We start from the raw sequence: 15428 nt of genomic DNA, 5'->3' as shown, positions 1-15428 counted from the left end.
TTTACAGATGGCTACCATTAGACAAAAATATGTCTTTATGTATAAAAATAATTCTCTACATACTTCTATTTATTCTTTTTCTATATACAGAGATCTTCCTTTATAGATCCTTTGTAGTTAATTTGGGCATTTATAATAGCCAAAATGACTTAGTAGCTCAAAGTTGTTAATAAAACAATATTGCTATTATTATATACAATATAATTAACAGGAATCTAGAGAATAAAGGGCAGCTGGATGGTACAGTTGATAGAGCACTGGGTCTGGAGTCAAGAATATCTGAATTCAAATCCAGCCGCAGATACTAGCTGTGTGACCTTGGACATATCACTTAACCTTATTGCTTCAGTTTCCTTATCTATAAAATGAGCTGAAGAAGGAAATGGAAAACCATTCCAGTGTATTTGCCAAGAAAACCCCAAATGGGTTCACAAAGAGTCAGACATGATTGAAATAACTGAACTATAACAAAAACAAGGGAATAAGAAAAGGTACCCCTGTCATTTGAATACCAAGGTCTGATGGAGACCTCTAACAAGGCTAGAACTTCTTATATTATCCCTCCTAAGAGATTGAATAGATGCCACAGTTAAGATAAGTTGAATCTTTGAGGGGAGAATATAACATCTCATGAAAGGTTAGAAGTTTGCAGTTTTGAGAAATCTGTTTGGCTATTATACCTAGAAATAGAGACTGATTCAATTAATTACTTCTTGAGGTCTCCTCAAAATAATATCTTATGAAATCTCAGAATTTAAAAAAAAAAAAAAAACTTGAACTGCTTCTCTATGGAAACTTCATCTCTGTGGCTGAGGAACAATGAATGTGGAACAACACCTACATTGTTGTATTGATAGATGTGATGCTTTACTGGTTTTTGTTTTTTCTCTACAATTTTATTCTCTTTGTAAAGGGATGGCTCCTAGGGTAGGGGTAGAGGTAAGGGTAGCATAATTTGGTAAATGATAAAAATGAAAAATACCAAGAAAATTTAGATTTCAAAAAAAGAGAAATTTTGCTTCTGACTTCAATATCACTCCGTCACTCTGGAGGGAATTTTTAAAAATAATTGTTTTGTCTGTTAATAAAATTAACTCACATTTATATGGCCTTTAAGATGGCAAAGAGATTTTCTCACATTTACAAATGTTTTTGTTGTTCAGTCGTTTCAGTTGCGTGTGACTTTATAACTCTATTTGAGGTTTTCTTAAAAAACTGAAGGGACTTGCCCATGGTCACACAGCTGAAAAATAAAATGTTGAATCAAAGTGTTCTGATTACAAGTTATCTTCTTCCCATTACACAAGTCTGCTTCTGTGGTTGACTGCCTACCAAACCCAACAATAGCCCCAGATCTCACTCTGGGAAGGTAGGCGACATAGTGGTCCCTGATCTGTAGTCAGGAAGACATGAGTTGCAAGATGGCCTCAGATACTTGCTAGCAGTGTTCACTTAACCTTGTTTGGGCTCAGTTTCCTCATCTTTGAGGAATGAGCCAGAGAAGGACAGGGCAGGATCTTTGCCAAGAAAACCTCAACAATTGAACAATAGACTTCATTCCAAAAAAAAGGATTGAATGAAAAGTAGAACTCGGTATTGATTTAACAGAATGTTAGAGCTGGAAGCAGATTTAAATATCATTTAAGCCAATCTGTTCATTTTCCAAATGAGGATAATGAAGTCAGTCAATCAACAAGCATTTCTTAACATCCACTAAGTGTCAGATACTATGCTAAGTGCTGCTGATACCAAGAAAAGCAAAATCCAGTCCTTGCTCTCAGGAAACTCACAGTTTAATCCAGGGAAGTTGAAGAAGCTTAACTAAAGTTGCCACAAGTAAATGACATAGAACTATTGTTGCTCCTCTTTTGTTTTCTGAAGAGGACCAAGGACAGCACAGATGATATCTTTCTTGATTTATGCATGAATTGAATTTAAGTAAAAGAGAATTGCACAAAGTCATAAGCCTTGCTTCTTCTTCAGAGTTATTCAAGTCCACTGGGGTGGGATATAAAGACTTTGTTTTTTTTTATTTTGCGATGGTGAGAGACTTGCAGTCCAATGGCCTGGACTGCAATGGACGATCTTGGTGTTTTCAAGGCCTGAACAATCTCTAAGCACGCCACATTACCTGCTTCAGTTATCTCTGTGGCTGTTGGAACAAATTGTTCTCATCTTCCCATTCTGGGGGGGTTGGGGGGTGGGAAGTCTTCACATGCTTGGGGTAGACCTCTCCTCCCTACTGATTTGAAGCCTTTTGGTGACTGTCAACCTGGGTTAGCCCATCTGTCTGATGATTTTACTGGGATGTGGCCACATTGTATGCTCCAGCTTCTTAGAGCCACAGATGACAGTTGGAGCTAGAGGTAGCATGGTGTATCCAACTAGCTATAGTTACCTGTCATTAGGTAACTTCTTGTTCTAGTTAATTATTTTTATTAATTAGGTGATGGCTTGGTTAATTCTCCACTGCAGAAAGACTACAAATGGTGTTAGTCCTCAGTACCCTAGGTCCATCTTCCTCTTGCCCTGTTTTGTGTTCAGTCATTTTCATTCATGTCTAACTTTTCATGACCCCAGAGACACTAGACTGGTATGCCATTTCTTTCCTCCAGATTATTTTACAGATGAGGAAACTGAAGCAAATAAGGATCAGTGACCTGTCCAGAGTCACATAATTAACAAGTGACTGAGGATAGCCTTGAATCCATGAAGAGGCATTATTATCCATTTATGCAACCTATCTTCCTTCTCCCCTTTCCCATCCCCCAATCCGTATCCCTATTGCTCTACTCTTTTAAGTAGAAGTCAAAATATCTCAGTTTTAGTTCCAGCTTTGCCACTTACTGGCTATGCAGCTGTGGACAAGTCCTTAGCTTCCTCACCAAATATAGGAGAAAATAAAATAACATGGAGGCAAGAGGAGAATTGAACCCAAAAGACATCTAAAGTATATTTCAACTTTTATATTTCTTGAGTCCTAAATGCCTTATCTGTTGTCTTCAGTCTGATCTTCTCCTTCCTATGTCACAGTGACTTTCTTAGAAATGCACTTTTTTTATATTGAAAAGCCATTCCCAACAAAGAGCAATACGAAGACTTACTCCCCTGCCATTTTTCCAGGTCAAGGACATATAATCCATGGAGACAGGAGGAGGCTCTTTTCATTATAATCTTTATTGATCCAAAAGTACAGTATGCCATCTTTTGGCCTTAGTATCTTCATCTGTCAGACAAGGGGACTTGGGTCTGTGATCCTCTCCAGCTCTTAATCTCTGATCCTATGAACCTCACTTGGTGGTTGTCACTTATTTTTTTGTTCACTCATTTCTATTCTTTCTTTTTTTACATAAATACCTTATATATAATATGAATATAATAAATTATAACATATTATTTAAAATATTTTATATTATGATTTATTATATTCATAAAATACCTCATCCATTCTTATCCTATCCACCTTTCAGAATGCTATATTTTGACAGGGCTCCATTACTGATGATAACTTATTTACTTGAGAAATAATTTCCCTGTTCATAATCATGAAAAATAGCTGAAATGTTGCCCAACAGAATACACATACAGAGTTATGACTAGCAATTTTTGCTCTCAGAACAAATGGTACAAAACATGAGTAAGCATAGTTATTGATTAACTTGCTGCAATGAACTCTATTTAAGATAAATTCATTTAGGTGAGGGAAGCAGAACTGGCAGGTTTGGGGAAAGGGTATCACTTGGGTACTGCCACTAGAGGTGGGGAAGAGGAGGAAATCTGTCATCTGGTAGCTTCCTATTCTAATTACTTATTTTTTTTACTAATCAGGTGATAGGCTAGATTAATCCGGTACTGGAGAAGGCTTGCAAATGATGTCAGCTCTTGGTTTTTTGGGCTCATGCTCCTTGTGCCTTTTTTCTAGCTCTAATTATCTCTGGTTATAGTTTCATCCATCTCTGTGTAAAGGAGCTAGTTTGAATACCTAGAATTAGGTCTGGGTGTAATGGATATGAAATATGAAGAACTATTTCCAAATGTATCCTTTGTGAGGAAATAGGAAAAAGGTTTGTACAAATGAGGCATTCTATACCACCTTGCTTCTGGCAATTTAAAAAAGGGGATTCTATTTTCTCAGATGAGCTCTGCCTCTGAAAGTGACAAACACATGATAAAAAGCTGTTGTCAGAGGACAATAAGGAGAAAACAATTTGCAGCAACCTCATTCTTGTGGTTCTGAAGGGCATCCAGCTCCAGCTCCAGGGCTGCTTAGAAATATGAAGGTTATTTCAATTGTGTTCAACAGGAATTCCATCCAAGAGGGCATGAACTGCTGAATTAGGCCCTTGCCTTATCTCCTTTCTTTTGTTTCAAATCATAAACATACTGACTTCACAGGAACCAACCTGGACAGTTAAAGTGACAAAGATTTCTCTTTTGAAATGGATTTAATTCCTGGAAATGCTTTGGTAAAGGTCATTTAGAGCTCTTGTGGAGAGTGGGGGGGGGGGGGGGGGGGGGGGAAAGGATATTAATCTTAGGCTTACTATCCAGAAAGTATAAACAGAATCATTAAACTTCATCCTCATCCATCTGTATTCTTCTCTATTGTTCTCTCTTGCTTTATTCTGGTTCTTCCTGAAATGAAATAGAGTGATCTGCTGGGGTTTCACAAATGTTCATTAGGGCCTTGAAATGCCATAGTAGAGATGAGATTTGCCGCCTGCTTTGCTCAGGAGATTTGAATGCTGGATGTTTAAAACCCCTTCAGGTCTTCAATAAATTGAGACAGAAGGAACCGGTGATCCATCTTCCCTTGTGCTAGACACATAACTCAGGCTTCAAGCCTGCCAGAAAAAGCTGGGCTGGTGGCCTGTGACAGTGTGATGCCCTCACTGTGTGGGGCCCTGAATGGAGTGCCGGACCTGGAGATGGGAACACCTGGACTCAAAGACTTTCTGTGACACTGCTGAGCTCTGGGGTTATGGATGTCATCCTCTTAACCTGATTCAGCTCGCAAAGGGACTGTTGTTTTTTATTGTTTCAATCCCGTCCTACTCTTTGTGGCCCCATGTGGGGTTTTCCTGGCAAAGATATAGGAGTGGTTTTCCATGTCCTTCTCCAGATCATATTACAGATGAGGAAACTGAGGCAAACGGCACTGAATGGCACAGCTACTAAGTATCTGATGTAGGGTTTGCACTGTGAAAAGGAATCTGATTCCAGGCTCTGTACACTATGGACCCCCTAGCTGCCACCAATATTACTACTATTATTAATGCCTCTGATGTGGGACTGTTTCTGTCTCTCTGTGTCTCTGTCTCTTTGTCTCTGTTTCTGTCTCTTTGTCTGTCTCTGTCTCTCTCTCCACATATATATTTATATAATACATATATTATAGAATATACAATGTTACATAATAGCATTTCAAAAGTATCCATTCTTATTATCCCCCAGATTCTGAAATCCTATAAAGATCCTCAAACACTTATTGACTATGTAACTCTGAGTAAATAGCTTAACATCTGTTTCCTTATTTTTTTATTATTAAATAGGGATTATAACAGCATTGCCCCAGAGAATTGCTGTAAGAATCCAAGGAGACAATGTATAAAGTGCTCTGAGAAGTTTCAAGCACTAAATAAATTTAGTTTTTATCATTATCATCATCTATAGCCATTCCAATGGTTCTTTATTACCTCTTTGATTAAATACTAAGAAAACCCTTCACAATCTGAATCGAACCCATTTCTCCCACTTTACTGAACATGATTTCCCTTTATGCCTTCTGTGGCATAGTCAAACCAGCCTCCTTGCTATTTCTCACACATAATAGTCTCCTCTGCCTTTGCATAGGCTGTTCCTCATACCTGGAAGGCATTACTTTCTCCACTTACACCTTCTAGAATTTCCTACTTTTCTTCAAATGCTTCCCCCCTACAGTCAACCATTCTTGATTTACTTCCCCCCCCCCCACAGCCTTGTAGTTATTTGGTATATGTTTATATGTGGATATATTGTCTCCCCTGATAGACTGTCAACTTCTTCTGGGGACCTTTCTATTTTTCATGTTGGTATATGGTATCTAGCACAGTGCCCTGTACTTCTGTGATGTTTGGTGATTGATTGGTCATTATTATAAAGCAGTCAAGACAATTCAGATATCAGAGATATACACTATTCTGATAGCTACTGATCAATTTGTTACATAGATACAAAAGACTGAGGATAGAAGATAACCAGCTAGCTAGATGATAGATGACAGGTGGTAAAAATGGTAGATGATGGATGACAGATAAGAAGGGAAAATATAGGTATAAAGATAGATGGGAGAAAAAAGGGAGGGAAGGAAGAAGGAGGAGAAAAGGAAAGAAAAAAGAAATGAAGGAGGGAACCAAGGAAGGAGGGGGAAGGGAAGGAAAGGAAGGAGGAGGTAAAATAGTAAAGAGGGAAAGAGGGGAGGAAAAAAGGGAGGAAGAACATGGGGGAAAATAAAGAGAAAGGATGGAAAGAGGAAGAGAAAGAAGGAAGAAATGGGAAGAAAGGAGAAAATAAAGAAGGAAGGAAGGCAAGCTAGGGAAGGAATCAAAGAAGGCAAAGAAAGGAAGAAAGGATAGAAGGTATGGGAGGAAGGAAGGAAGGATATAATGGAGAGAGAAAAAAGGAAGGAAGGATAGGATAGAAGGGAGGAAGGAAAGAAGAAAGGAAGAGGAGGGAGAGAGAAGAATAATATAGGAGAGAGGGAAAGAAAAAGAAAGGAAGGAAGGAAGAAAGAAAGAAAGGAAACATGATGGAGAGAGAAAGGGAGAAAGGAATGAAAGATAGGATAGGATAGGAGAGAGGGAGAGAGGAACAGAAAATAGAAGGGAGAAAGAGGAGGAAAGGAAAGAGGGAGAGAAGAAAAAAGAAGAAAGGAAGAAAAAAGAATAGGAGGAGGGAGGAAGGAAAGAAGGAAGAAATGAAAGAAGGAAAGAAGGAAGGAAGGAATGATGTGATAGAGGGAGAAAAGGAGAAAGGAAGTTTAGCATAGGAGAGAGGGAGGGAGGGTGGGAGGAAGGAACAAATGGAAGAAGAATAAGAAGGAGGGAGGAAGGATAGGATAGAAGGGAGAGAGGGAGGGAAGGAAAATAAGAGGCAGAAAGGGGAAGAGGAGGGAGAGAGGAGATAGGGTAGGAGGGAGGAAAAGAGAGAGTGAGGAAGAAAGGAAGGAAAGATGGGGGAAGGGAGGGAAGGAGAACAGGAGGGAGAGAGAAAGAGGAGGGAGGAGAACTGGATAGGAAGGAGGGAAGGAGAAAGAGAAGGAAGGAAGGAAGGAAGGAAGGAAGGGAGGAAGGAAGGAAGAAAGGGATGAAAGGAAGGATGGGATGGAAGGAGAAGGGGAAGAAGGAAGGAAGGAAGGGAGGAAGGAAGGAAGGGAAGAAGAGAGGAAGAAAAGATAGGATAGGAAGGAGCCAGGGAAGGGGAGTAGGAGAGAGAGGGAGTGAGACAAAGAGGAAGAAGAAGAAAGGAAGGAAGGGTCAGGAGAGAAGGAAGTAATTTGTTAATTTTTTACCATGCATCATGCTAAGCTCCAGGCATATAAAGACAAGCAAACAAGATAGTACCTTCCTTATCCTAAGGAGTTAAATTCTAAAGAAGACAAATATAGAGGGGATCTGGAAAAGGAATGAAAGGGAGAAACCACAAGGGATAACAGGAGCAGAAAGATGCTGTGGAGGCAGGACTGAGCAAGATAAGGAAAAAGTGATCTATCAGAACCAAAGAACGAAGGAATGGAGTCCTAACTATCAGCTGGAAAGAGGTGGAGGTGATGGTGCCAGAAGAACTGGAGGGCAAGAGAGCATTGTGGGTAAATTCAGCATCCCCAGATTTCATTTTTTTGCCTCAGGAAGCAGAAGCTTTCAAGGTTCTAACTACTAAGAGGCAAAATTCAAAGCTCTGTCCATTTGAAAAAGGACATTTAATCTACTTCCCCAACAATTCTCAGTCCCCAAATCCCTGTATGTACAGATTCTGTGAAGGCAGCACACAAAAAGAGCATCATAAACAAGTCAAAAAAGAAGATTAGCAAAATTTTGGCTGGAAAGCTGTTTGGAATAATCCCCTCAGGAGCAGGTAAGCATAGAAGAGCTAGAAGGGGCATTTGGGGAGGAGGGAATTGGGACTCCAGAGAACTGTCCATTAAGCTCTGTAGCAGACTTCTGTATGTAAAGGCAAGGCTTATTAGTAGAAGATCTGCCATATTATAATTTAATCTCGTCAGTCTATTTCCCTGCTTTTGCAGGAAGTCAGCAAGGAATCCTGGAACTGAGTACTAAGGGACCCATCGAAAATGATTATCTGAATCTAAGAAGGCTCTGCCCCAGTCTGGGCTGCTCAGACATGAAGAGAGCCGGCAAGTCAAGCTTGCCCTTGGTCAGAAAGCAGCAGAAGGCCAGCTCAGCTTCAGTAAAAGAGGTTCTCTTTCACCTGGTTTTGTTTTAAGTTTTTAGCATCTATCTGACCAGAGCATCCTATAATCTAGGAAGTGAACACTACTGGCTTATCCTGTGGCTGGTGTTTTACTTCTTAACAGGAACCTTAGACAGTTGTTTTGAATGACTTTGTAAGAGGCAGGGTGAATTCATCTGTTTCTAAATCCTACAAACCTTGGGTCCTTTCTGAGTTACCAAATCTGGGGGAGCCCCTGAGGAGGCAGCAAGGAACAATGGAAAGAGCCATGGCTCTGGAGGACCTGGGTTCAAATTCTACTTTCTATGCTTCTTGTGTGACCTAGGGCATACCTTAATTTCAGTTTCCTTTAAGTAAGATGAAGAGATTGAAATAGCTTTATGAAGTACCTTCCAGCTCCAGTTTTATGATTTTTCTAAAAATTTCTTCTCAGCTTAAAACATCTCTGAGAGCAAATCGATAACTGGAATCAGGAGGATCACAAGAGGAAGTCCAAAAGAAGCAGCTAGCTAGGTAGCACAATGTTTAAATACTAGGTGTAAATTCAGGAAGACCTGAGTTGAAATCCAGCTTGAGACACATACTAGCTGTGTGATCCTGGACAAGTCATCTAAATTCTGTCTGCCTCAGTTGTTCAACTGTAAAATAGGGATAACAGCACCTACCACTCAAGAGTTGTTGTGAAGATCAAATGAGATAATATTTACAAAACAAGTTGGTGGGAGTGATGGTGTATCTGACTCTTCACTAACCCCATCTGGTGTTTTCTTGGCAAGGATCCTGGAATGGTTTGTCATTTCCTTCTCCAGCAAATAGTATTAAGTGATTTTCCAGGATTACATAGCTAGTAAGTGTCTGAGGATGGATTTGAATTCTGCAAGATGAATCTTCTAGACTTGACACTCTATCTACTGTGCCATCTAGTTGCCCAAAACAGAGATGAAAACTTTTATAAAGATCTTCCTGTTCTATAGATGAAAGGCTTTCACTCAAGTCAGAAACAGATTTCCAAATAGTACCTGAACCCATCAGATTAGCTCCATGGTATAATTGTGCCACTTAGATGCTCTGCAAAGCACAGTGCCTATATAAGTGCTATATGAATGATCATTCCCTTCTCTTCCAAGAAGAGATTTGATGTGATATCAGGAAGAATGATATCATTCTTCAAATGAAACCTATTGTTAATCAATAAAGCATTATTTCAAAACTTATTGGAAATATTATTCTTAACTTAATTGTTTTGAAAGTCTTTCTTAAATTAAGCTTTTGCTGCAATTGGGCAATGAGCCTACCAGTTACAGAAAGATGGATTTCTGCATTTTAGTCTTCACATATCATCCACTGGTCTTTTTCTTATCAAAAGTATCCAGAGTAAAATGTGATCCATCAATACCATTACTAGATTAATATCACAACCTATTTATACCAAAAAAAAATTATAGTAACTCTTTTTGTGCTAGAAAAAAATTGAAGGGATATTCATCAATTGGGGAATGGCTGAACAAGTTGTAATATGTAAAAATAATGAAATACTATTGTCCTATAAGAAATGGTAAGCAGGCATATTTCAGAAAAAACCTGGACTTACATGAACTGATGCAAAATGAAGTGAGAAGAACCAAAAGAACATTGTACATAGTAACAGCAATATAATACAATGATCAACTCAATGACTTACTATTCTCAACAATACAATGATCTAATACAACATAAAGGACCCATAATGAAAAATGCTATTCATATCCAGAGAAAGAATTAATGGAGTCTTAAAAAATTGTTTTTATATGGAGCTAATCTGATTGGTTCAGGTACTATTTGGAAATCTGTTTGACCTAAGTGTTTTATCCCACACATGGGGGTGGGGGAAATCAAATATTATTCAAAGAAAAATAGTAGTCAGAGTAACTGAAAGCATAAATAACTGAATAAGAACAAATGAATAACAAGTTCACATGGGAGCATCTGTAGTCTGAATCCTATTCCAGGAGTCCATGCTATTTTCTATTGTGGAATTATATTTAGTAAATTTTTGTAGAAATGTTTAGTTATTAACAGTTTCTGGAGTGTTCTGAGGTTATACCCCAAGTGAAAAGAAGACAAAATAAAGTATCACAAATACAATTAATATCAAAAAATAGATTCTAATGTTTGAAAATAAAGCATGAAACAAAAACCTCTCCAGTTCATATAAAAATGGAAAATGTCAGGCAAACTGGACTTAATTTCCTGTGTGTTTTCTATCTTCAATAAGAAGTGAGAAGATGAATAATATTCCCTCATTTCATCTGCTGATGTCTCTGTAAAAAGAGTAAGCCACCCTATAATAAAATTAGTGTAATGCTGTAGTATTCTGATCTGCACAGAACTACAAAAGAATTGGCCCTAGGAGGACATGCCCCAAGCCTCCTGTGGGGTTTTGTCCAGACTATAAAGTAATGGAAATTGTGATTGCCAACCTTGGCTTTATTATCTCTGTGGCTTTCCATTATTAGGTTCCCATTTGGCTAATTGAATCACAATATGTCACATTATTGCCTCCAGTTATAATGGAGAGCTAATCGGATTAGTTTGGGTGCTATTTGGAAACCTGTTTCTGACTTGAGTGAAAGCTTCTCATTTATAGAGCAGAAAGATGTTTATCAGATTCTCCATCCCTATTTTAAGGCTGTTAGGTGGTGCAGTGGATAGAGTGGATTTAAGTACTCCAAGCTCACCAACCAGGAAGACTCATTTACACGAGTTCAAATCTGATTTCAGCCTCTACCTATGTGATACTAGATCAAGTCACTTAGCCCTGTTTACCTCTCTACAATGAGCTGGAGAAGACATAGCAAATTACTACAGTAATATCTTTGCCAAGAAAACCCCAAATGGTGTCATAGAGAGTCAGACATAATTCTATAACAAACAACAGTCATCTGTTTTACACAGATAGCCACTGGGTCTGTGTTTTCTGAACTCCCAGGAACTCCAAAAACTCTATTATACAAGCTGACATTTTCTCTCCAGTTTATAGTCTTAGAGAGTTACTTAGAATGATAACTTGCCCCAGATCAAATAGGTAGTAGGTGTCAGGGATGAGACTAAATAGGGTTATCTATCAAATACTGAAGCAGATTGTTTCTCTGTTTAATTTCTACCAGAGCTCAGGTCTCAAAGAGACAGAGAAAGACACACAAACACACACACACACACACACACACACACACACATAGAGACAGAGAGACAGAGAATAAACACATGTTCTTCAATGATACAGATCTATCTGCTCACATATAATTTGTAGGTGTATGTTCTAATGTGTTTCCCATATTGATATTATTTGAAGGAACTTGGATATTTCTGGTGAAGTCTTTAGAGACACATGATAGTTCTCTTCCAAGTTTTTGAAGGGCTGTCCCATGTAAGAAAGGTTATATTTGTTCTGTTCCAGTCCCCAGAGAATAGAACTGAGAGTGAAAATTCAGAGGCAGATTGAGGCTTGGTATATGGAGAATCTTCCAATTACTAGAGATACTCTACCAGAGTAGAGATACTACTAGAGATACTCCAGAGGGGAATGGACTGCCCTGGGAGGCAGTGAGGATCCCTTCATTGGAAATCTTCAGACAAAGACTTTATGACCAACTGCTGGCTTTAGTGTAGAGAAAATTATTTAATCACTTATGGGTTGGACTAAACTAAGAGTTCTTATCTTGTAACAGAAGGATCTGTGGATAAAGATTTCAGGGTGCCTTGAACTTTAAAATTACATCTTTATTTCTTCTAACTCCTAATACAAAATAAACATTTCCTTTAATGTGGATAAGAATGGCCTTAGTAATAAGCCCTCAGTAAATACTTGTTACTGTTGTTAATTTTTTAAAAACATTATTAAGAGAATCTATAAGGAAGCAAAGAAAAGCTGGATAACATTGAAAACAATGTAGCATTTACTATACAGTTTTTTGAAATGAAAATTTATTGTTTTATATTGAATCCTCTCTTATGTTCTGCTGTATCCATGGCAATATTCTTTTTTCTTCTTTTTTTCCATTTTGTATTTAGGTTTAAAATAAATTATAAAACAATCAAAAGAATTTTAAAAATAAATTTACATGTAAAACCCCAAAGCATTATTCTGAGAACAGGTTCATTGGCGTCATCAAAGTACCAAGAGTCTAAATGACACAAAATTAAGGTTAAGAACACCTAAACTAGATGGTTACTGAGGTACTTTCCAACTCTGAGATTCTAAGAGTCTGAATTTCATCTTAACTTATAGTTATATCCTTTTCATAGAACATTTTGTCATTCTGTCAACAGGGCTAACCTAGAGATTAGTTATGCCAAAGATCTCCAGAAACTGGCAAGCAAGCTCACTAAAGTACTCCAAAACACAAAGAAAAAGTAAGTAGTGGGGAGTAAGGAGGGGACGGATTGATTACTCTTTAATAATATAATAATGTGTGTGTCTCCTTTCTCATTATCAATATGACAGAAATTAGTATTTAATATGTATTAGAGCTCAGCCAAGAGTCAAGAAGGAAGTACTTTCCTTCTTTTTCATTTTTGAGGAGATCATTTGGATGCTAGTACATGTATACTTGGAGGTAATATTCTCATTAAACTTTTGGCATGTAGAAATCACAATGAACAGGGTCTTGAGTGCAAACACAAATCACAGCTGTTATAATTGGAAAGGGGAGGAAAGAGGAAGTCTTCCAGGACTCAAAAAGCCTTAAAGCATTGTATGGCAATAATACCCTCAGCTCTCACAGGAAGCAAATATTGGATCGTATTTCTTGAAGTCCAATTAGCCCTTCTGGCATAGTTCAGTCCATCCATTCATTTATTCAGTAAATTGCAATTAAATTTCTTAAAGGCAAGGACAATTTTTATTTTTTTTTTCTTTGTAGTCCAACAGTACTTGGTACATATTAGGCAGCTAATAAATGTCCACTTAATGTTAATGAATTGTCTAAACATCTACTGGATATAGAATACAATGCTAAGTGCTAGTACAGACAGAAAGCTTAATTAACAATAGCTAACATTTATATAGTACCCACTATGTGCCAGGCAGTGTACTAAGCTTTTTGCAAATATTTTTTGCAATATTCCTTTGCAAAAGGAGGAAAGGAAGGAAGGAAGGAAGGAAGGAAGGAAGGAAGGAAGGAAGGAAGGAAGGAAGGAAGGAAGGAAGGAAGGAAGGAAGGAAGGAAAGAAGGAAGGAAGGAAGGAAAGAAGAAAAAGGAACAGAAATAAAGAAAAAAGAGCAGAGCAATTACCAAGCATTTACTTTGTTCTACATATACAAATGCTAATTAATTCTCACTGTCAAGGATCTAACATTTTAAAGGGAAAAGACAATAAATATAGAAGAATAGTAGATTAAGAAGGGAGATTTGGTTTGGCAGGGTCATAGAGATGGTGAATAGAATCATAGGATAGTTGATTTCACATTCTTTCTGGAAAGCAATGCGAATACTGGTTTTATAACTGTCAGCAAAGGATAGAAATGGGGGCAGGAAAGGAGAGGAGTAGATATATGACTGCAAATTTGCTGGCAAGATATCTGGGGCAGATGGATGGATAGAATGAGAAGTACAATTTGGGCCACCTACATTCAATTGTTTAGCTTCATGGGAGAAAGTAATTAGACATGGTTGAAAAAGTATCATGGTATTAGATTAAGGACTTAAATGCCAAAAGAACAAGTCTGACATTTCTCGGAGATACAGAAGAGAACATTTTGGAGTAGATAAATGTCATGATTAGACCTCTGCATAAGGAAGATTACTTTGACAGTGTTATGAAGTGTGGATCGGAAGAGGATAAGAGCAGAGGTAGTAAGACTGTTAAAAAATTATTATGATAATTCAGGCTGATGAGGGCCTAGACCAGGTGACAGCAGCAGAAATATGAAGGCCAGGACAGCTGTGAAAGATGATGTGGAGTTAGAATGAACAGAACTTGGATATTGGTTAGATCTGAAAGGGAAGAGGGAAGTGACAAAGATCACACCAAAATTTCAAATATGGGACAGAGTCCCTTTGGACAGGAATAGAAAAGCAGAAGTGCTTAGGGGAAAAGATAACAATCTCAGCTTTGGACATGTAGAATTTGAGATGATGGTAAAAATTATCTAATAGACAGTCAGTCATCCGGTAAGCACCATCTGGCAGGCACTGACTGGGCTTTCTACTTCTACCCACCTTTCTACTTCTTCAGAATACAGATAAATAGACATATATTTTAATTTTATAAATATTTGTTAAAATAATTGAAAGACTGGCTCTAGGGTTGCTGGTATCTCAGTAAAAGAAATACTTTCATCTTTAAGATTTAGCATTTTTGTTACCTCCTAACACCTAAAACTCTCTGCTACCACAATGAAATAGAGACCAATATCCATTATCATCATCATTAATAAATGTATATTAATATATATCCTGGATCCCCAGATTCTGACCTTTAGTTTTTATCAGAAATGGATTTTAAAAATCTAAAAATATGTAGGCATAAATTCTATGTACTTAATGGTTCTACTGAGTAAGCTGTATTTGCTCCTTCTATTCTAGCATGTATAATTACATATGCCTATGGCAAAATTTAATCCCAAAGAAAAGTGGCAAATGGATTGGAGAAATATTTTTAACCACTGAGCACTGTGGGATAGGCATGATATTTTTCTTCTTCTTTTTCAAATTTTCATTTTATATTATGATTTTGACAAAGACCTATAGACATGAACATTTTCATATGCAAAGAATACAAATAAGCATATGAACAATATGAAAAGCCTAGAATATATACAAAACAGTGAACTTATAGCACATAGATTCTTTTAAAGCATATTTTAAATTTGCAAAATATCAACACTGGTCTGCTTGTATACATCACTTCTATACTTGCTTCTACATTCTGTCTTATTTTTTTTAGGTTATTCATATACATTCATTTTTACATATTTCCATATGACACAAGTTGGGAGA

At 37.5% G+C, this 15428-nt stretch overlaps 1 protein-coding gene across 2 annotated transcripts in view; it reads left to right on the top strand.

Annotated features, from left to right (window-relative positions):
• The window catches only part of NOSTRIN (nitric oxide synthase trafficking), a 79453-nt gene that overhangs the window by 22930 nt on the left and 41095 nt on the right, over nt 1–15428 (top strand). The window contains exon 3 of one of the 2 annotated variants that reach the window (XM_031960514.1): nt 12757–12840. The exons of the other annotated variant lie outside the window; for it this stretch is intronic. Coding sequence (XP_031816374.1) covers nt 12757–12840 — 84 coding nt within the window. The remainder of the gene's footprint in view (nt 1–12756; nt 12841–15428) is intronic. 2 annotated transcript variants of the gene reach the window in all.

Source organism: Sarcophilus harrisii, chromosome 3 (genome assembly GCF_902635505.1).
Source record: "Sarcophilus harrisii chromosome 3, mSarHar1.11, whole genome shotgun sequence".
NCBI lineage: Eukaryota > Metazoa > Chordata > Mammalia > Dasyuromorphia > Dasyuridae > Sarcophilus > Sarcophilus harrisii.
Note: the sequence above shows the minus strand (reverse complement) of the source record. Positions and strands in the feature narration are given on the sequence as shown.